This window comes from Corvus brachyrhynchos, unplaced genomic scaffold, assembly GCF_000691975.1.
Source record: "Corvus brachyrhynchos isolate BGI_N302 unplaced genomic scaffold, ASM69197v1 scaffold398, whole genome shotgun sequence".
NCBI classification, from domain to species: domain Eukaryota; kingdom Metazoa; phylum Chordata; class Aves; order Passeriformes; family Corvidae; genus Corvus; species Corvus brachyrhynchos.
This window is the reverse complement of record NW_008239780.1, coordinates 2969854-2992388: the sequence shown is the minus strand read 5'-3', so window position 1 is coordinate 2992388 and position 22535 is coordinate 2969854. Positions and strand designations below refer to the sequence as shown.

The window sequence follows — 22535 nt, the reverse complement described above, 5'->3', positions numbered from 1 at the left end:
ACTTCCCTTAAAACAAAAAAGGAGCTAAGAGCTTTCATCCAAAGCGTCCACTCCCAAGATAACTTCATGTGGTCTACGCACCAGAATACTTATGAAACTGGAATTCTGTGAAAAATTACACCTTTGACTCTCCTGCTATCACAACTCTTAGATGGAAACAGTCTTTCCAAGCATTTATTAGATCATATCATGAAAGCTGAATTTACTCAAGCCAGTGTCCAAGTGGTTACCTCCTGCTTTATGCCCAAATTTTAATATAACTGTCATTAGTTGAATTAAATAGGATGTAACATAAAATGGAAATACACTTAATTTTGTACATCCCCGCCAAATGTGCTAGACCCTGGAGAAATATCATTATTGTGTGAGTTAGCACAAAGGTCCCTCAGGTCTGAAAAGATTCTTGTCTTCTGGTCTAGCTGAATCTCACACAAGTTCACAGCAGGGCTCACTTGAAGTAGGAAAGAGGCATGATAAAGCCAGACTGCAACTCACACCACTGAATTCCCAAATTCTGTAACTGTCCTTAAGCCTTAAGTTCTCCTACAGATGTCTTGATTTGCAATGGGAGCAACTTGGAGAATGTATACAAACAGAATCGCATGGACTTCAGCTGCTGATAAACTACATCTTTGGAGGTGGAATTAAAAAAACCCAAACAAACAAACCACAGAAACCCAAACTGAAACAAATGTCAAAGCTGTTTAGTCTCTTCTACTTGCTGCCTATGTGATCATCACTTACCAGGAGCAACAGATGGTGCAGGTGGTCCTGGGGGACCTGGTGGTCCTGGAGGTCCTCGTGGTCCCTCAACTCCCGGTTGCCCAGGTATAGAAACCCCAGGTAAACCTGGATCTCCCTTCTGTCCTCTCTCACCAGGTAAGCCAGGTGGGCCAGGAGGTCCAACAGTAGTGATCCCTAAGATGGGAAAGACTTAGTTCCTTGCTAGCTTAAAGGTTTACATCACATTTTACATTTTTAGAGATGTTTGTTTGAAAAATTGACTCAATACTCAACAACTAAGTTTATGATGGAAAAAAAATACCCCACAGCACTAATGAAAGGAAGTATTGATGAGACAAAAGAACATATACAAGCTGTAACATTAGAATGATAATGTTCCTCTATGTGCATATATAAGGCACATACAGGTGTCACAGTTCACTCCCACTGTAGACTCAGATCAGCTCCCACCAGACTTGTCGTACACAAAACTTTCTCTGTGCAATGCAAAGGATAATGTATCTTATAGGTATGTGATATGAGATAAATTGCCCCCAGGGGCATTAAGAGAGTATCTGATTAGAATCCTCAGTTCACCACAGCAAGGGCAATGAATGTTCATAATTCCTCTCATTATCCCCAGAAGTTCAAGACCTCCCTTCAAGCTCAAAGGTGGCTCTAAATATTCTGCCTTCTGTTAGAAGGAGTGTGTAAAGACTGTGAAGCCAGTCAGACATTTGAGCATACGACTTAATTTAAAACTTGCACTCCTACCTGGAGATCCTGGCAAGCCAGGTGGGCCTGGCCTACCAGAGAATCCACGCTCCCCTTTGGCTCCTGGAAGTCCTGGCAATCCTTTGCTACCTTTTGGTCCCACTGTTGCATCAATGCCTGGTCTTGGAACAACCTGTAAATGTTTCATGCTCATGTGAAACTACTTGCCAAGAAAAGAGTCATTGGAACCATAAAGACATGTGAGGGAGGAGAAGTTCAACATACTTTGAACCTTATGCCAATGACAGGATGCTTTCCCCACTCCACTGAATTACCAGGGAAAATTCCAGTAAAGAGCACTCCCCAATAGGAAGCTGTTTTCCTGCCAAGCCAACACAGTTACAACAGGCTTCAGTGAGGCTGACTCAGTCTTGCTAGTCTGAGGTTATAGTCTAGCCTGTGTTTGTGACCTAGCAAATCCCAGAGCACAGAACTGATCTTGAAAGAAGGAAACCATTGTTTCTGTCAGTGTATATATAAAAATTTTACTGGTGCTGTTGGTGTTGTACCTGGAGATAGGACACTCAGTCGGCCAAGATCTACAATGAAACAACACCATAAACCAAATGCAGAAAAAAATAAAGGATCAGCAACTTACAATTCCAGGAGGACCAGGGGGACCCATGTCACCTTTTTCACCCTAACAATGAAATTAAGAGCATTTTTGATACTATGCAGCAGTACATAAACAAGTTATTGCAAATATTCCTCAACACTGTAATAGCAGAGGCAAAGCAATTACTACTCAGGCAGAACTGAACTCAGTAATGGCAAATTTTCAATCTATTACAGCAATAATGACAAAAATCCTGGCATACCTTTTCACCATCTCTTCCTGGAGCACCACTTATTCCAGGCCCACCAGGTAAACCCTTCAAGAAAAGGGAGATATAATCACACTCTCATCTTTTCCATATCAGAAGAAAAGCTTATAAAGAGCTTGCTTAGACTAAAAATGTATGAATTACTCACATCCCTACCAGGTTGACCAGGTTCTCCATCTTTGCCAGGCTTTCCCTTCAAAGACAAATATGCATTGAAATAAAATGCTTCAGTGGTAAAGAATTCTTATGGAAATTATGTTACTTGTTTCCCATATTTCAATAGGCCCAACTGTATCTAGAATGCAGTCCTTGGGACAAACACATCAAAGACATCAACCATAACCAATAGAATTACCTAAACTGAAGTTATCATTTTGAAAACCTGAGCACAAAACCATGACAAGTCTCAGAGAAATGCTGGGTGAATACAGCACAAGATGATCTCCAGTTAACTACTGCTGATTCATTATGTTTACTACTCCTATTTTTACATTAGAGAAATCCTTTATTTGGAAAACAGATCCTAACTCCCTAAATACTAGAACACTCTATTTAATTAGGAAATCAGTATGACTAGTGAAACTAAATAAAACTTCATGTTTGAATTTTAACTTTCCTTTAAATCAACAAAATTTTCTCCTTAGTATCAATGAAAATACAAGATGAAGTTCTGCTCAAAGAAGTCACTTCTAAAAAACGTATTATTGCCGAACAGGTTTGTCGTTGCTGCAATGAAAGCAGGGCAAGCTCCACTTTGTTCCACTTTGACCATTCACTGGGCAGACAAATGGCACTTTATTGTCAGAGTTACAGAAGCTGTGTCTGGGGGTGCCTGCTGGAACAGAACTAGAGCAGGTGATTGAGCTTCACCTAGTGAATCTTCCTCAGTGCCAAGATCAGCTCTCAGTCACTGAGAAGTTGATAATAAGACCTCACAGATTTAGTGAATCAGAGTATAATGTGATTTGTGAAGTTTGTATTTACTAGTGATGAGTTCTAACTCTCAAAACTGAGGTTTTAAGATTTCCTGTGAACATGCAGAGCTATCTGTTTGAATACATACACTGACATTTTAAAAGAGTATATCTGAAATGGCTTTGAGCTGCACAGAATCCTATGGAGCACTAAAATGCAACTTTAAAGTAACTTAATAGCTAAACTGCACTTCCAAGTATGCAACATGCCCAGATTCAGAGTAATAAAACCAAACAAAAATATTAGTAAACAAACTTTTGGCAAAAGGCATCTGACATATCCCTTCAGGACTTTTCTCCTTTTAGATCTTTGCAAATTTATGTGGTTCCCATTTACTTTTGTAGAGAGAAGCAACAATTCAAAACCCACTCAAAATATAATGAGACTTTTGGCTTGGTAAATCTGCTTGTTATGTTCTTTAAAAGAGACAAATCAAAGCCCTTCTATAAATCTCAGCAACTAAGAAGGATTTTATCTTGAGTACCAAACATTTGTTTCCACTGTATTTATTTCCTATGGAAATTGGAAAACCTATCACCAGCATGTTTCTAAACAGTGTTTATATATTGTCCAATTAACCTGAGCAGGACTTGTGTCTTGATTTTCAAAGGGGTCCATTTTGTTGATGAAACTATGCATTCAGAAGCTGTGGAAGTGAAGATACAGAATGTTTTGAGCTGGTTACAGCTTCTCTTTTCTTTGCTGGTCCAGCCCATGTTATTTTTATCCTATTTCTTAGCACTTCTATGATCTTTCTCAGCTTTTCTGAGCTGTGATATCCAAGTATGTTTAAATTCCAGGATTGATTTGAGTCTGGTCAGGAACAGAGACTCCTGCTATCCCTCGATAAAGCTATCCCAACTTGTGCCCTCCACAGATAGCACATAAAGGCAGTCTCTTGGGAGGTGACAAATGGACTTTCAGTTTTAACAGTGTTCAGAGACTTGGTTCTGTGACTCACCTCAGCAAACCCACTGAGAATGAATTTACATATACCAGGTTATATACACCAATTATTATATACACCGATCTCATGCTGCTTGGCAACCCAGTACATAGCAAACTGAATGAAGACCCTCTCTAAAAGGAAACAGAAAGCTTCTGCTTCAGACAAGCAGTCCATAAACTTTGAAGGTTTTCACATGTTAACCTGATAACATAATCCAAACTATTTTCTCCTGCCCCCCAAACAAAAATTTACATGTAGATAATTCTATGAGAAATCACTGAGAGAGCCACAGCTAGAAGCACAGTCATGACCCCTGTGCATCATCTACGAGTTTGCCAGGTTACAAGGAGAAAAAAAAGCAGTCTCTTACCCAGAGGCTGATGGCCCCAACTGAATTCAACATTTGCTTAATTGTCAACAGTAACACTGAATGGAAAGATAAGTGTTTGGTTAAACAGACTACTTACTCTTTTGCCTGGTTCTCCTTGCTCACCTTTTTCACCTTTTATGCCACCGGGAAGACCCTGGACACACAAACGTCATCTTAAACTGGGCCCACAAGCCAAAGTAGAATGAAGTTACAGTTCTGATACAGATGCAACAAAATAGAACTAAGAGTTCTACTCACAGGAGGGCCTGGTGGCCCAGGAAGTCCTGGTGGGCCTGGATCACCTGGAATACCCTGTCATGCATGAGCAAAGAAAAAGAGGATTAAAGCCTCCATCACTCCCCAGAAGCTCAGTTGATTTTTTTTCCTTAAATAGAATTTTTTTTTTTTTGCTGTCATTTACATTCCAAGTTATAAACGACCATATTTATTCTTTCTTTGTGTGGAATTTCAAGTGCATCTATAAATTTTATTTACTGCTCATCCTGTTTATTTAGATGATTCATTCCACTAAAAACACAACTGCCTCCTGAGTGCACTGCAGCAGCTGGTTTGGTGGCCTGCAGCTGCTATCCAATAATAAAAATTACAGGAGAAACAGTCATTAGGTTACTGGTAATTGCTGAAATTGAGAGGCCATCAGGATCAAAGTATTTGTCAGAAAACCGTCACAGGATTATTGTGTTAAAAAGTTCTTGTTTTATTTGGTCTTGTTACACCTTTGTACAAGTTATTACATCTTTTCACCATTAACATAAAGAAAAGTTACAGGCTACTGAATCTGCCAAAAGTTTCTGTGCAGTTGCCATTATTTTCTTGAAGTCACCCCAGACTTTTACAAGCCCATCTATATGCTTGATTTTAGTCAGAGATCATAGGTGGAGGCACACACCAGAACTCTATGTGCATTTCACCAAAAAGTAACTGTAACATTGACATTTTTTACCAATTGCATACTACCAAGTATAAACTTAACTGAAAATAAAAACAAATTTGCAAACTTAGAAATCATTATAAATGTTGGTCAAAGGCAATGCACTCAGAATGTTTATAATTCTTAGTGCTTTAAAAGGATTGTAGATAGAATGCTTTCACTTTGTACACTTACATAAATTAGTGCAAGTATAATTAGTCCTTCAGGAATCCCTGATGACAGAAGCAAATTACTCTGACCCCAATAAAATCAGATGAATTTTTGCTTCAGCGACAGTGTGGTCAAAATGTCACCTTGTATTTTCTCAGAATTATAAAGACACACAATGCTGCTCTTTACTTTCTGTCCTATTACCCAGTTACAGACAAAACCAGAGACCTTTCTAGGATGACTGTGCATTGCAAGTGTACACCAGCACATAGTTCTAGTTAATGCCTTAGTGGTGCAAGGGTAACAAATGGTTTTGATCAAGATGAAGGGCAGAATTGCCCTACACCCCACTAAAATAAAATACTGGTGTGTCCTAAAGCTTTCTTCTCTGACACGTTTCCCAAGATAAGACAATGGAAAGGAAGAAACTGATCCAAATATCGATGGAGGAAACAAATAGTTTAAAGTTCAGTTACTACAGTGATGTTTGCAAAATAATCAGAGCACAAAAACGATCACTCAACACTTTTTCCTCAAAATATCTACTTCAACTCTTGTATTACTCAGGGTGGTATTTGAGAATATCACAAAACCTTCAAGGAAAATGTGACATCCAGGCACCCATGATCCTGCTGGTTTTGCTCAGACTGTCTATGGCACCCAGAATTACACAGTACTGCAGAATGTTCCCCAGTGAAAAAGAAAGAGAAAAAAATGTAATAACTTTAAAAATGCTAACTCTCCCAATGACCTTCTGGCATTCATGTGTGGGGAGGGATCCATACAAATCAAACCAGTATTTTGAGCTTACTTGTAACAGTATGACTGATATTTACTTTTGAGATGCCAGAAACAGGGAAAGCATTTTATTCAGACCACAAGGAATAAAGATCTTGGGGCATCACTAATAACAAAAAAAGAAGAAATTGAATTAAAATTTTTGAAAGACTTCTTCACAATAGATGACACAGATGGTTAATTAGTGGGAATCTGAAACCCCAGACTGCTTTGAAAATTGCAATTCTGGGTGTTCCAAGGAATGGGAGTATTTTAACCACTTTTGATGTTACTGTGAACTGCCTTTAAGAGAGTTTCTTTGGAATAGTTATTTTACTAAGGGAATCAACAACTAATGTGACTGGCATGCTTTCTATTAAATGAAAAGTACTCAGGCCTGGAATATTCAGTACTCTGAGAAAAAAAAAAAATAGAACCTCTGCAGTAAGAAGGATGTGAGTATATATGAGCCAAACCAACAGAGGCTGCAGCTTGATCACATGCTCACTGCAGAGGAGTGTAGTGTCCCACTCACCTGATCTCCTTTCTGAAACTCAATGTCATTTGGTCTTTTCTGTTCTCCAATTTGTCCTGGTGGCCCTGGAGGTCCCTGAAGACCTTGTTCACCCTAATGTGTAGGAAGATGCAGTTTGTTACAGGAAATACAAACAAAAATGGCAAGCATAAGTATTTTGAAAGTAATAAGCAAAAATATCATTATGATCACCTACTCACTTTTTCACCTTTGGGTCCTTGGAAATTCAAACCCATATTACCCTGCAAAAAGCATAACTCATCAGCCCTTGGAAGTCATAAATAAACAGAAAGAGAAAGAAAAGAGTCCACCACCACCATCAATATGAGAAAGACAATACCTTGGGTCCTGGCAGCCCTGGTGGACCAGGAGGTCCCTATTGAAAAAGGAAACCAAAAAACAAGTCACATAAAAGCACTTTACAAACCCCTGTAGAGAAAAACCCACACAACAATGTTGCAGCTTTAATTCCTGTGAATTATCTCCATGCTGACAAGGCACCTTCCTTTGAAAACTCATGCTATTTTACTTCACAAATATGTAAGAAACTAGTTCTTCCCTTAAGTGAGAGAGTAAAATGAAATTAAACAGTCAGGCATTAAACGTCCTACTCTAAATAAGCTAAATCTTACCCCATGTTTCACACAAGTGAGAAGCCTGCACAACGATTCAGCACCACTTAAAGCAAAAAGGTGTTGGGGAACAGGTTGTTTCAAAAGTATCTTATTTACACGTGCACAGTAACAGCTCCAAGGCTGAACTGAATGCATGGTTGCTGCTGTCTTCATACCAAGTGCTCACTACCATGATCTCTGCAATTCACTGACCTGCCTCTGAGAACACGAAACCAAGTAGTAACTGTCCCATTTAAGGCTTTATGAGCAACAGGTTAAAGAAACTTACCGTCAAACCTGGGGGCCCTGGGGGGCCAACTGGACCTGGTATTCCCACGGAGCCGGGTGGGCCCTGTTGAGGAAGGGGAGGAGGCCATGAGAGGCACCTTTTTATGAAAAAAAAAACCCAGTGAGAGCTGTAAGCTCAAATAACCCGAACAGCTGGCATCCCACACATGTCAAATCAATGTAGCTGACCAATAACCTACAATCTGTGCTTGTGGAAAGGCCTAAAGGGGTGTACATCATGTTAGGAGAGTTCTGCTCTTAACATCAGTGCATCTCTTTGGCTCAGATAAGGGAATGCTTTTTTGTTTGTTTTGAACTACTTTTGTGCTTTCTTTCTCTTCATGCACTGAGAGAGAACAACAAAACACTTTGTATTTGTGATTCTTCCCAGCCAGTAACAGACAATAGGAAAGCACAGATCAGAGGAGCAGAAATGCTAACAGGCTCAGTCTGGTCACAGAATAGCATGGGGCTTGCCTCTCTGTACCAGGAAATGGGAGTCTGGCTTCTGGCCAGTTCAGACTGATAGATTCATTTTCGGCTCCCCTTGTTCTTCCACTAAAGCAATGAATGGCTCAGTGGGGGAGCACAGGGCCTGGAGTCACTAGCTGTTTTCACAGAGCACTGCTGGGAGAGCAGAAACACTGTTCAGGAGGTGCAACATGAGGAGAACAGCTGAGGCATTGCCCTCTCCTTCCCACCATCCAAAACAGCAGCTACAGCCAGAAAGCCAGATGTGACTTTGACTCAGAGAGAAGAAGGGAAGGGAACTCCAGAACTGATACAAAGAATGTCTAGGAAGGGAAAAAGGCAGGGAAAGCAGAGAAGCAAGTCAGTAACTGTGAGTACTGCTGTCTGCTGGATAGCACCTTCCTGACCAGGGGACCTTTCTGCGTTCTGTGGGTCACCCTATTAAGAGCAATATGGAATCACGCACTTTCCCTCAAGCCATAAATCAGAAGTACATTAAATGTGAGCCCTGCATCTCCAAGAAAACATATGGATCCCCTAGCACCAAAGCTGCCAATTGTGCTGTAACGAAAATACTTTTCATGTTATCTTTTTGGCAGAACACAGCCTAATAGTACTTTATGCAACTTACAGGTATCCCTGGAAGACCTGGAAATCCTGGGTCACCCTTCTGTCCTGGCTGCAAGGATGTAATTATTTCACCTGCTTCACCCTAGAAGAAATACAGTTGACTTTAATTAACAACACGTCTTACAATACCTTATCATCATTTTGACTCCAAAGGGCACATAGTAGCTTCTAAGACTCTAAGAGACCCTGAACTATGCTACACCCTAGCAGTACACTTTAACATAAGCACGAGCTTCTCCAAGAATAGCTCTTTTCAGGAGAGATGAAGATTCTAAATGGCTAAACTAACAATCCTTAAAACATTTGTTTTATACAAAGATAAAATCAGCATTGATTTAAATTCCAAAAGATTAGGGGATTGAAACACAAACTCTTCACAAAATAAACATTCCAGCTTCATGTGAAAGCAGTGGATAGGACACAACAGAAAAAAGGCTCATTCAGCTTTTTCCAATGTCGCAGCTCATGAGATTAGTGCTGAGTGTGCTGTTACAACAGTTATGCTTCGTGCTCTATATTGAAGCAGTTTCTTATTGATTTCAGGGAATATCTTTGTTTTAAAAGTATATGCTCTGATGAGATTGTTCTTTAATATCTTCAAAACAACTGGGAAGAAAAGGAGCTAAGAAGAACAATTCAGCTTAACAGTCATAATTTTCCAGTACCAGTGTTATGCTGTCCTCTCAGGAGTAACTCTGTGGGTCAGGTTTCCTCTTAAATAGATTTGAATGAAAACTGATGTTTTGCGCCATGCTCAAATTGGTCAAAGGTACAACAAAACCCTTAAAAAATAAAAGGGCTTCTTAAGGTTCAACATTAGACCATGAGACTCTTTACAACATTAGGAGAAAAGGCCATCTATGTAATATAGCGTACAAAAAACATTTTCAAAAGGAACAAAAGATGTACTATTCTTGTCACTGGATATTTTAGGTCACTGTTGTTTAGTCTTTAGGAGTGCTTTGAGTACGCACAGGCAGACTAATGGTGCATTTGGGTGTTTGTAGACATTTTGTTAAACTGGATGCCTCAACACTGACCCTCACAGTCCCAAGGAAACAGCTTCAGAAAACACTCTGCTACCTCTCAAGCTACTAACCCAAACTAAGCTACAGCAGAATTTCCAGTTAGCTGCACTAGAAACACCAAGAATGTCACTCCAGATTCCAGTGGATGCACATGGTCTTGCATAAAACAAGCAGGTTACTCATGGCAGATCACACTGCACACCCATGTCTGGTAAGTACCTGGATGTGAGAGTACAGCACACTTACCTTCATACCTGGCAGACCAGGAGGTCCCTTTGTTTAAAAGAAACAAAAAAAGAAAGATCAATAGAAAGAAATCACTGGTATGTTATTTGCAAACCACTAATCAGATCTACACCATGAGGAAAACATTAAACTTATAAAATATATGGAACAGGGGAAAATAAAATTTTTATGAACTTCAGAATCAAATGGAAAAATTAGAGAAGAACTTTCACAGTGAATGTTGAGCATTAGAAGGTTTATATTTCCTTTTCTTAGCAATTTGTTTCTATATTGCCTCCTATTATCCATCCTGTCTACTATGCCTCTGTTTGTACTTTGGTTCTGACAGTCACTTTGCAGTACTGACAGTCCATCCTTGTGTTTTGTACTGAAAACACCCTACACTGTCTCTTTTTTCTGACCCATTAATCACCAGTAAGACTCTTTAGAGGTACTAAATGTCAGTAACAAGATCTTACTTCTCTGACACATATGCATGTATTTGTATTTTTCTGCAGGTAGTAAAGCATCTCAGCATGTGAAAATTCAAAGGGGTTTTTGAGATTTACCACAGCATACAGCAGAAACCTCATGTTCGTTGGACATCTAAAATGTTCTGATTAAACATTAAAAAAATTTCCTATTTATTAAATGAAAAAATGCAAAAAGAGGCTGATATTTATCTCATTTTTCACACTAGAAGTCTTTCTGTGGATTACAGGTAGTTGATTGGGAAATCTTTTACTTACAGGAGGCCCTTGTAAACCAGGAAAACCTGGACTGCCTGGGAATCCACGTTCTCCCTTAGGGATGAAGAAAATTATTAGCCAAAACCAAATCAAAACATAACAAAACCAGAAAAACAAGTTTTCACTCAAAGTCTAGTGTCATTGTTAGCTTATGACTCCAGAATAGCAAATTGTATTGGAACAAGCTATAGAAAAATCTTAGTTAATTTATACAACTGATTAAAACAGAAATTTCCACAGTCACATGTTTCTGCATACTTCCAGGCAAAGTACTACACTACAGAGATGGAAAACCCATGGAATGTTATAGAAGATCAACTTTTCTTCTGGGAAAATCATAATGTGAAGCTAAGTAGCATGTCAGAATAAAGTGACTCCCTCCAACAAAGACACTGAATCAGTATTTTCAATATAATATTAAAAAATTAAGAATTAAAAAGTCTCACTGCTAAGTAATGAGATTTTCTTGGTAGCAAGAGTACTACAATGACAAGACACAGCATCTGAGCTCATTATCAGACACACCTCTCAGTTGTAAGCTACACACTTAAGGATTCGAACACAGTTTAACTATATCGGCTACAGAGTACACAACGTTGTGTCTTGGTGCTGGCAATTTCTGGCAGAACTTGTGCTTTAAGTACCAGACAATGACCCCTTCTCTCAAACAGGTGTGTAAGTCTGAATTATCTTGGAATTACCTGCACAACTCAGTAACAGCAAGTACTGTGGCACTCAACAGACTAAACCTATTGGCTTACAGTCAGGAGAACAAGAACTCTTTACCATACTATTGCTGCATTAAGATTCTTAAAGGAATTCCACCTTTGTTCCATTGCATCCTGGGATACCCTGAGGTCCTGGTGGCCCATCTTGTCCTGGCAATCCCTTTAAAGTGGAAAAGAGGAAAGAAGAGTTAGATTGCAGGATGCTCTTCTGGGCTTGAAAGACAAAAGGGAACAGATTTCTATCTATACAGCCCATTCCTACTCACAGGAAGTCCTGGTGTTCCTGGAAACCCGGGAAGCCCTGGAGGTCCCTGGAAGGAAATTAACCACGTTAACCACGTGTTTGAAACAGTATGGTAGGAATGGGTGTGCAAAAGGATTTACCTAGATTTCACTAAATGTAACTTATTTGTGCAAATTTAAGTGAAGACAGAAAGAGACATCTGAATCACCTGTAAAAAAAAAAGAACGCCATGCTGACATGGCATTCAAGGTTCTTACCAATCTTTCAGGGAAATAGTCCCAAAAACATAGAAAAGACAATGCAGGGCTACTGAAGTAATAGATTATAGATATATAGAGAAAATAAATAAACACACATGGAAAATGCATGTGGCCAGTGAAGTCAAAGATGTATCAATTATCACCAGCTGAGGTGTTCGACAGAAAAAGCACAGGCACAACCTAAAGGACTTCCAGACAAGCCCACCTCTCCTGTATGGACCTTAGACATACTGCCTCTACTTCAGAATACATTGAAACAAAGGTACTAGCACTTGTTTAGGTCCTGTACTGCAAAACAAATCAAGTAAGTATTGGGGCTGCTCTCCCTAATGAGTTTATGAAATACAAACAATATGTAAGATTGTATTAATTATAAAAAGTAGTACAATCTCTTCTAGCTGGTAGGTAGACTGCTCTTCAGATTTGAGTCAGGTTTTTTTCTTGTCAGTCACCACTTCTGTTAGGACCCACTCAATGCCTGTCAGTCTTTATTCATTATTCCAACATATCACCCTAAAACTGCATCAATACTTACTCTGATTCCTTTGGGTCCAATAGGCCCTGGAAGACCATCATCACCCTAAAAAACAACAAAACAAACAAGAACTCACACTCAAGCTGCAGTCTTTCTTTCTATCAAATTAAACAGTAAGCATAAACTGTTCTACATGTTAACAGTAAGTGGACTAAAAGTTATAGTAGTTGTTACTTCCTGCATTATAGGGTTCAAAATTACTTTAACTTTTGGCGTTGGACTCTGAGCTGAAAAGCATTTTTTCCAGCTGATTAACCATGATTTAGAGGAAAATTTTCCTAAAGGTCACGGTGCTCTCAGGTCGCTGACAATCACAGGGTCAGGCCTCCCATGCAACATCCTCCAGCGGCCTCTTGTGGGCAGAGCAGGGGAGCCACGATTCAACACGGATCAGACTGTACCAGGGTTACTTTGCATTATGATCACCATAGAATCACAATGCAGAACTTTCTATCAAAATCTTCAGAAAATGCATTCATAGAATAAAAGTGTAACAAGAGTTTCTAGTCTAAAACTCCTGTGCTGTTTCACTCTTGTTATATACAATTAATCTTCTCTTTTAGTGCAGACTTCCTTTATGTTTTTCTTATCACCTGCCTATTTTTTTCTTTGCCTCTTTTTGATGTGCTTCTGTTAGGTTTATACTGTGAGCATTTATAAAAGAAATGGCTGATCCTGAATATCCTTATGTATGTTAAAGGCAAATACATTCAGAGGAATTTTACTGCTGAATTACACCATCTGAGTGTAATGATGCAATTCAGTAGTGAATAGAAATAAATGGAACCACTCCAGGGAAAGCCAGAAGCATTCCTCAGCTCTCTGCACATAGATTCAATGAGGCCCTCATTTGCATCACCCCACCCAAACCCAGCCCAGGAATCCCATCCCAGGAATGCCACCAGGTGCAAACAACAGTTTACCTACCTGGTGGGAGTCCTCAGGGCAGCTGAGAGCAGAACTCTGCTCTTATCAGTGAACTAGGCTAAGCTAGGATCTCCTTAGTGCAAGGACTAACAAAGCTACATCACAGCACCTTGCCAAACCTGTTCTTTGATCCTAATGTGCAGCACCTAGTGAAAGGATACAAGTGCACAGATAGTGCTGGCAAGTGTTTGTGTAGACAGAAGAACTGGATAGGAAACTCAGAGCAATATTTTTCCACTGGCTGACTAGTCAAACTAATCAACCAAAAAAACCTATGTTATACCCCAACAACTGAAGATTTTTACTATGAAACGAATGATAATCAGGAGTTCTGGAATTGCTTAGGATCAGCACCACAATTAAGCAAATGCTGCCCAGAACTTTCACGCCATTCAAGTGAATTGGACATACCTTTGAGCCTCTTGGACCAGGTGGTCCTTCTGGTCCTGGGAATCCAGGCAAACCTGGCTGTCCTTCCAAGCCTGGGAATCCCCTTTCCCCCTACAAAAAGAATAGGTAGTAGTGGAGGTGAAATATGAGAGAAGCAAAATATGTGATAAAACATATTTTATCTTTCTGCTTTTCTGTAGGAAGTCATCACACCAACAAACTAACACTGTGACTAAACATCTCACCTGCTTAACTACAGAAATTCCTGAACACAGACATGCATTACCTTTAATTACAGCACTTAAACCGATTTCATAGGGTGTTTATCCCATGCAAGCCCAATACAAGTACTTCTGCATGGAGCTATACAGTTGGTCTGCTACATCATCTGAAAAGCAAGACTGTGGAGGAGTGTTACTATCTCAGGCCAGGATATGAAAGGGTTAGTGTGTCCCTGAAGGAGAGAGAATGAGGAATTCGGGAGTGCCAGATAAGGAAAACATTAGGCAAAACCAGATTTTGGAGCAAGCTCTGGCATGAATTGTGTTTGCACACTAAAAAAACACACCTCTGTACAAGAGGCATATCAGATGTGTGAGGGGCAAGCCAGGCTACACAGTGCCTAGTAATCTCAACCTGGTCACTCTTCACATTTTTGTTAGAGAAAGTAGCATCTACAAATGGTTGCTAGAACAGATTTTTAGCAGAGGGTTGGCCTTGTGTGTCATCTAAGGCTGAAGAACTGTTCTCTAAAATGCAACTATGCCAAGGTCTCCACTCTAAACAATCATGGAATGGGGAAGCCAAGGCCTTGAAAGAAAGAGGAACATGAAGCCAAACAGCTAAGAGAAACAGAAGAGGCACCAACAGATGCTAGTGAACTGTATGTAGTATTGAAACTGAAATGAGTATTTTCCAAGCCCACTTCGAAAGTGAGCAGCAACAATGAGAGCCTTGCATGAGGAAACTGTTGCTGGGGCAACTCCTGTGGAGTTTACCAGCAAATTACCCCCAAAAGCAAACAGATTGTTTGAAGGACGGTGCTTGGGGACAGCTGAGGGAGTACATCAGACATGTCCTATGGGAACTTACATCAAAGTTCAAAATAATTACAGTGGAAATAGCTGCACTACAATACCTATTTTTGATAAAAATTGGTTAAAGAAATGTGGCAAATTGGGTGGGAAGAGAAACCATGCTGATCCAGTTCTGAGTGGGTTTTTTTTTTTATTGTTTTCTATTTAAACAGCCCATAGATGATTCCATAAGTGACAACAGTTTTCAGATGTTGCTTCTGCCCCCAGATTTTTCTTATTGCCCACACCATACTGATTTTCATGAAGATTTGTATGCTACAAATTTGGCAGAAAAAACTGCCTGCTCACTGCAGAAACATACTGAAACTGAAAAGAAACATACCAAGTCTTCCAAAAAAAGTCAATGCCAAAAAAGACATTATATCGTTGGAGATACAATGAGATTGAAGTTCCTGGTTAGTGTGCAATGAATTTTCTTATAAATGCAAAAACTCACTAGCCAGTTCTGCTTACACAGAAAGAACTGAGGAAGTTTGGATACTTCTTGTTTCAGACTGGAAGCTACTAAACTAAAATATAAATAGCAAAGGTTTAGGTCAACTCAGATCTCCTCTTCCAATCCTGAAAATACAAGATTGTTTCCATAGCAAAATAAAGATGCACCAGCTATAGAACCACCATTCACTTGGGGAATGGGTGAGGAGTCAAGATTCTGATCTTAATTGCCCTCAATCAGCTACACCAATACAGCAAAACTGCCAGCTCACAAGCTTGAACATGACTGTTGCTTGGGGGATAGAAAGAAAAAAATATAGTTGGGAAACACCCTAAAATTATGCTTTGCCGCAGCAAGATATAGCCAATTAAACAGGGATACAGAAAAATTTGGCAGAGTTCCATTTACTCTAATAATAGGACACAAGCAGGGATAGATGCAGTTTTAAAGCATGCACAAGTCATTCACATTTCTAGAATTTATTCTCCAAAATTATGTATTTATAAATAGACAGTATGGGGAGAGAAACCAGAAAAATTACTTACATTGATGTGGTATACTTATGGCAAAAAAAAAAAAAAATTAAAAATTGGAGCAAAAAAAAAAAAAAAGAAAAAGAAATCAGAAAAGCAGTAGTTGAACAGCCCATTTTAATGCCTAAACACATGCAAGAACAGGGCTGTACCATTTCACAAGAGAGGCACATACTGGCTTCCTGTCCTTGCTATGAAAATAGTGAACATTAGAGTCTATAACACTTAACTATGGGTGGCTGCTCAAAACTAAATTAATGTACAAATGTCCACAGTAATATTAAGATACACAGCATGGAAGAAGTCATGCCATAGCCACCCATATTGTTCTCCACCTTTCTAAACAATAGGGTGAAAATAACAGCTGTCTCAGATTATAATGCTAGCCAACAAATTCTTCTCAATTTGAAGAGCACTAATTTAACACATTTAAAACTACAGTATCTAATGAAGACATATGCAAAACAAACACAGTGTTAGAAGTGACAGCTTAATGCAGCAAAGAAATCCCCTCTGACAGGACTTGCATGTTTCAAAACATATCAAATTTCTTCAGGATGTTATCTGTGGCTTCTTTTGTAAGATGAAACAGTTGAGGATTAATGCTCAGTGGTCACTTATCAGGATTGTAAACATTTCAGTTTGCAGGGCCACATTCGTACAGTTCAGGTCAACAGTTACGAAGCACAGACACCTACCATGGAATTATTCTTGACAAAGTGATTAACTCCTTCTTAGGAATTTGTATACAACAGTGAAAAGAAAAGCTGAGCTTGGATCACAACTGGACTAAATTTTATCATGATAAAGGCAGAAGGAAATAGGCATCTTGAGGACAAATATGGATAATTTTCTTCTGAGACTCAGAATTTCCAGGAATACACATCCAATGAGACCAATAGTATGATACCACAGAATATGTGGCTTCAGCTTGAGGTGATCAAATCAGATAACTGTCCCCCATATTTGTCAAAAATAGCATAATTAGCAGCTATTTTGAGGGGAAACCGCATCTTAGGTTCTGTGAAAAACAAGAGTCCCACCTTAAGCTAGGCGTTTCTATCACAGCCACAGCATTGTGCTGCAACATAAACTGTGTGAAGGAATTGATTAGGCTGGAAACTGGTAAAATTTACAAGGAAACTTCTTTTCAGTGAGATCAGCTCACCAACTGCTCTGAGCAGGGCCTCCCAAGCCCCAGAGGAAATTAGGAATACCTGGCTAGGGGAAGGTATGAAAACCATTTCAGCAGCAGCACTTACGCAAAACCCAAAGTAGTCCTGGGCTAAGTGCCCCCAGCCCTGGGCTTTCGGGCTTTATCAGCTGGAGCAGCTAAGACTCAGTACCACCCCCTCCTCTTCTACCCCAGTCTTTAGCAAGCTGATCTTATCAGCAGCTTTGGATCTTCTTTTCCCAAGAGGTAAAAGCAGCCCAATAATCTACAAGTCTTACTGGTTTGTTTTAGAAATTGCTCTGTGTGCAGCATCTGCCCTGTTTATTTCTTTAGCTAGCTACTCAGGAACAAGCTTTTAAGCATTAAAGCAGGTTCATCTCAAAAGTGCAGAGCAATATTTAAAACCCAGTTGCCTCAGTGAAAAGTATACACTTCCTATAGTTGAAGAGTAAGAGCAATTCCTATAATCACCTGTATGTAACATTTTAATCATTCATTTCAACTTTAATACCTTTGCCAAATCCAGTTCATTTTTGAGCTGCTTACTTTGAGTAAAAGCAAACTGGCTCCCAGCTGCAATCGATTTTTATTGAGTTCTCTTTTCTTCATTATTTCATTTTAGGCATGCTTGGACTTTACTCATTTTACATTCAGGTTTAGTAAGGTGGGTTTGAGAAGACAAAGAAAACATAAGTGCACTGATTTTTGTCAGCTGTTGTACTGTGGGTTTCAAAAAAAGCTCACTGTGCTCTGATTCTTCTAGAGATAATGTGCTACTTATGCTACACAGGCACATGGCAGAGGCTGAGTTAAAGAAGAATCATTGGCAGCATGGGAGCAATTAAATTAGAGCTGTGGCTCCCCTAAGCAAGACAAGAAAATAGTCTTCCTATTTGTTACAGTTCAATTTGTATTCCTGTACCTGACCTGTTAAAATTGGGATACCCTAAAGGGAATGCTATGATGCTTAGGAAGAAGACTACTTGTGAGTCTCAGAAGGAATGCACTAGGCTCTGCTAAGCTGAACAAAGCAGCACTTCTTAGCTGACAATGCAAGTGAGCAGCGACTTGGATGCAGATGCCGGTTTAGGGCCAGAAGCGAAGCCCAGTGGAAAAAAAGGCAGGGCTCAGCAGAGTGCATTAAACAAGGCTCCTCCTCTCTTCCCAGTAAAGAACCAGGTTCCATATGCCTGACTTCCAGGACATCTTCAAATACACTGTCACACTCCTAGTGGGAGAATCAAAGAGGGGAGATTATATAAACAGCTCTTTGTCTAGTGCTCTTCCCACACCCATTAGGCAAGGAGTTGTAGGGTGTGACTCCTGGTTCAGAGGTCACTGCAGAAGGAAGCAGTATTGGATTTGGAAACTTAGATCAAATGTAGAGATCACAGTGATACACTGTGAGGGTTCAAGCTAATTATCTTAAGACAGCCATTGATGTCTTGTAGTAATGTAAGAATCTAGGAAGATTCAAACAAACAATTCAAAACCTAAACAAACCAAAACAAAGAATTTATAAGATAGAGCATTAGGATTTCAGGGACAGATCTTGGGGTTCCCCAGAGCTGAACTGCTGACTCCAGCAATGTAACAAATACTGAGGGCTTTGTAATTACAGGGCAACTAACATGAGCTGTGTGCATGTATGCTCAAACAAGTTCCACTTGCAACACATCATACCTAGGAATATGGGCTTTCTTTTCATCCTTCCTTTACATAAGGTACATGACGGGTCTGCAAGCTTCAGAAGGGCTGTTTAAAAACCCTCTGGCATGCTTCAGGATTATGCTGTGTTTACCTTGGCTGCAGTGGAAATGAATCACAGTTTCCGAATTTCATGTCCATTCTAAGGACAGATTGCATTATATCCACACTAACCAGACAACAGCTGCTTGCTCAGTAAATTCACAAAATAGCTGTGACAAGCCCAGAAAAAAGCCAGCTTAGAATTATAGAAAGGTTCTCCAAAGCTGTACCTGCAACAATACCTTCTATGCATTGGGCATAGAAGTCTGATGGTTAAGTGCCTTCAAACGGAACCAGAAATAACTTGTGACCAGTGTTATGATGCATCTGGTTTGGGCACCTCCATCTGAAGATCCCCTAGGAACATTAACCAGGTTCATGTTTGGCTAACCAAATCTAACTTGGAAATCTTGCCATCAAGGGAATACCGTTCTTCACTAGGTACGTAAATTGGGAATATACTCAATGAACTAAAAGCAAGCAAATGCCAAGGAATGACCTCATCTGTCTGGAGCTATCTGGATGGCAGGTGTGGCATCAAGCATTACCTGGAGTTTTGGACAGCTGCCTTGTTTAACCCGAGCCAATAGTAAAACTCTGCACCAGCACATTATAGTGTCAGTGCAGTGACTGATTGTTTTGCATTACTTTTGTTCATTTAAGGTTACATTTGTTTATGCAACTCAAAAACCACCCTTGAAATGTGTCAGAAATTAATCTAGAGCACTGAAGCCCTCCTAGAACCTTGCTAAGATAGGGTAAGTGGTTTGATAAGACATGCTTATCAAACTGTTATCAGTTCACATCTTTAAGATGACTCCACTGTATCTCAAGCAAACTGTTTACAAGACTGAGAGTGGAAGCATTTCTGGCAGCCTCTGCCCCTTGCAGTGATCACATCCCATTCATTCCCTGTGACAACAGCAGTGACATGGGAACTATTTAACCACAATTCACTTATAACCAGGCTCCTCACACTTGAGAAAAGGCTTGATTCAGGCAAGTACTGAGCTGTGTATCTACAGTGCACTGTAACTAAAAGAAATGCTGAGCACCTGCTGTATCCTCGAAGAAAAATATTGTAAAACAATAAGAAATAATGGTGACAAACGTGAAGTACTGTACAGATACACTGAGAACAGGCAGTGAGACTGGAAGTCAAAGCTGCAAGGAAGCAGGAAAGCTCCAAGATGTCAACATGCATCTCTTGGCCTTAGGACACCATCTGGGCAGACCAAAACAACTTGTTGCACCTGAATGAGGGACACAGAGATGCTTTTTGGAGTGGGGATGGTTTTTACTCTGCTTGATCCAAGAATACATGTTTGGCCATTAACTAGCTGCTTACTTGGGTGGCAGCTAACTGTGTTGGGAAAGCTGTATCTGAATTTTGTCACTTCCATGGTCCAGCTCACATCTAGTAATAGCAACCATCATCTTTGCATCCAACTGTGCAAATTACAAGGTGAAAAGCAGTACAAGTTCAGAACACCTTAGTGAGCATCAACTACTTATGAACTGGCAGTGCAAGAAAAGAGGGAAAACAACCCACACTCAATTTTAAAATCCCACTGAAGCATTACTAGCATAACTATTATTATACATTCCACACCTTAGCTTGTTAACACTAAGTAGTTAGTGTAGGCAGGCCTTGGCTGTAATTAGGAATTCTTTTTATTTTACTAGGATTTGTCTCTTCTCTGTTTTTTTGCATTTTTTAAAATTGTCAGATAGATGGAAAAAATCTGTGCATTAATTCCCCACATTCTTGAGAAAATAATGATATGAAAATCTTACACTGTCAGATGGACCAGTCAGTCTGACTCAATATCTGAAACTGTTAATACAGCTCTGATGCCCACACTACCATCAAAGAAAAAAGATATGAGCAAGAAGCAAAGAACTATCATCCATAAGCTTCAGTTATCTTTAGCTGACATATGACTCAGTGGTTTGTGCACTGGTCTGAAAGGTAAAAAAAAAAAAAAAAAAAAAAAAAAAAAAAAAAAAAAAAAAAAAAAAAAAAAAAAAAAAAAAAAAAAAAAAAAAAAAAAAAAAAAAAAAAAAAAAAAAAAAAAAAAAAAAAAAAAAAAAGGATTATTTACCTTTTCACCTTTTACTCCACTGCAATCACATTTGGATAAAGATGTACATCCATGGCAAGCCTTTAAAGACATAAGGGAAAAATAAATGTTTTTAATTGGCAGAAGACTATATGAAAGCTTTAACATTGTCACAAAAAGTTAAAAAATTAGTCTACAATATAAACCTACAAAGTTCGTCCTCAAGCCATTATACAAGTGTTCAAAGCAGACACAATTAACTGGAAGTTCAATCAGCTTTGATAGTACTTATGTTTGTTTGTAAGTATTTTACAGTTAGTTTTAGACTTCCAAATTTATGCTTAAGGAGTACAATGCAACATCTATAGCCAAAAGCACCAGCACTTTATCAAACAGGCTCTTCAGCACATCTCCCGCTGAGAACAGCCCAGTTATGCTTCCCACCAGTAGATGTCAGGTTTTGCACAAGAGTTTAAACAAGCCTGAAGCTTCTGGGCATATTTGTGATAGTTATTAGACAAATACTACATGATTAATTCTTCCCCCCACAGCTCAGTTACTGAGAAAACCATTTTAAAAACTCTAGATTTCATGTAGCTGCATCCACACACCAGTGCAAAGCACGACAAACCAGCTATAACAGCCTCTAGCATAAGGTAACAGTCAGGTAACTGAGTGACAGTTGGATTTCAAGGGGTTCAGAGGAGAGGGATATAGAAGGTTGGTTTACAGAGAAGATCCAAGTTAAGTAACCCTTCCATACCACATTTGCTTAGTTTGTATTCTTCCACCCCCATTCTAACACAGGATATTCATTACAGCCCTGTGTTGATCTCAGGGTTACAGAAGTGAGATTTCTAGAAGAAATATTTTTTGGTAGAAGGTTTCTACATAATACATCTTTCAGACCTCTTTATAGTTAAAAACTATGAGCCATATTAGAAGATACACTACCTGAAATACTTCAGGGTTCAACTTGCTCTGAGAACAGGTGCGGCATTGTATTAAAAACACAAAGCATACGCTTTAAAAGTTTGAAAAGCTGAGCATCTGAGGTACTCCCCTTCAGTAATTGTCAGAGAACATTATGTACAAAGTTTCAATCAAGCAAGAAACCAGTCGGTATGTCAGATCTGAAATACACCCACACTTGAATTCTAGTCTTCATTACCACAGAAGCATTTAGAGACATGACCCATCCCCTACCTGGCTTTAGGAATGTCCTGGCTCTTAGCCTAAACATACTACCAAGCATCAGACTGAAAACACAGAAGTGGCTTAATTCACCTGGAGCTACAAAATCCCAGGATCAATTAAAGCATCTTGCAGCAAAAGGCAGAGCTTTGAGATTTAAGTCCAGCAGTA

General features: G+C 39.4%; 1 protein-coding gene across 1 annotated transcript in view; it reads right to left on the bottom strand.

The window, feature by feature from the left end:
* The window catches only part of COL4A5 (collagen type IV alpha 5 chain), a 55503-nt gene extending 34204 nt beyond the window's left edge, over positions 1–21299 (bottom strand). The window contains exons 1-19 of the mRNA XM_017743152.1: positions 21213–21299; positions 14140–14229; positions 12802–12846; positions 12029–12073; positions 11860–11922; positions 11035–11088; positions 10307–10333; positions 9034–9114; positions 7933–7995; positions 7370–7405; positions 7230–7271; positions 7030–7122; positions 4874–4927; positions 4713–4769; positions 2470–2514; positions 2316–2369; positions 2096–2137; positions 1498–1630; positions 745–918 (exon numbers count right to left, since the gene is read on the bottom strand). Coding sequence (XP_017598641.1) covers positions 745–918; positions 1498–1630; positions 2096–2137; positions 2316–2369; positions 2470–2514; positions 4713–4769; positions 4874–4927; positions 7030–7122; positions 7230–7271; positions 7370–7405; positions 7933–7995; positions 9034–9114; positions 10307–10333; positions 11035–11088; positions 11860–11922; positions 12029–12073; positions 12802–12846; positions 14140–14229; positions 21213–21284 — 1270 coding nt within the window. The 5' untranslated portion in view covers positions 21285–21299. The remainder of the gene's footprint in view (positions 1–744; positions 919–1497; positions 1631–2095; positions 2138–2315; positions 2370–2469; positions 2515–4712; positions 4770–4873; positions 4928–7029; positions 7123–7229; positions 7272–7369; positions 7406–7932; positions 7996–9033; positions 9115–10306; positions 10334–11034; positions 11089–11859; positions 11923–12028; positions 12074–12801; positions 12847–14139; positions 14230–21212) is intronic.
* Positions 21300–22535: the final 1236 nt, after the last annotated feature.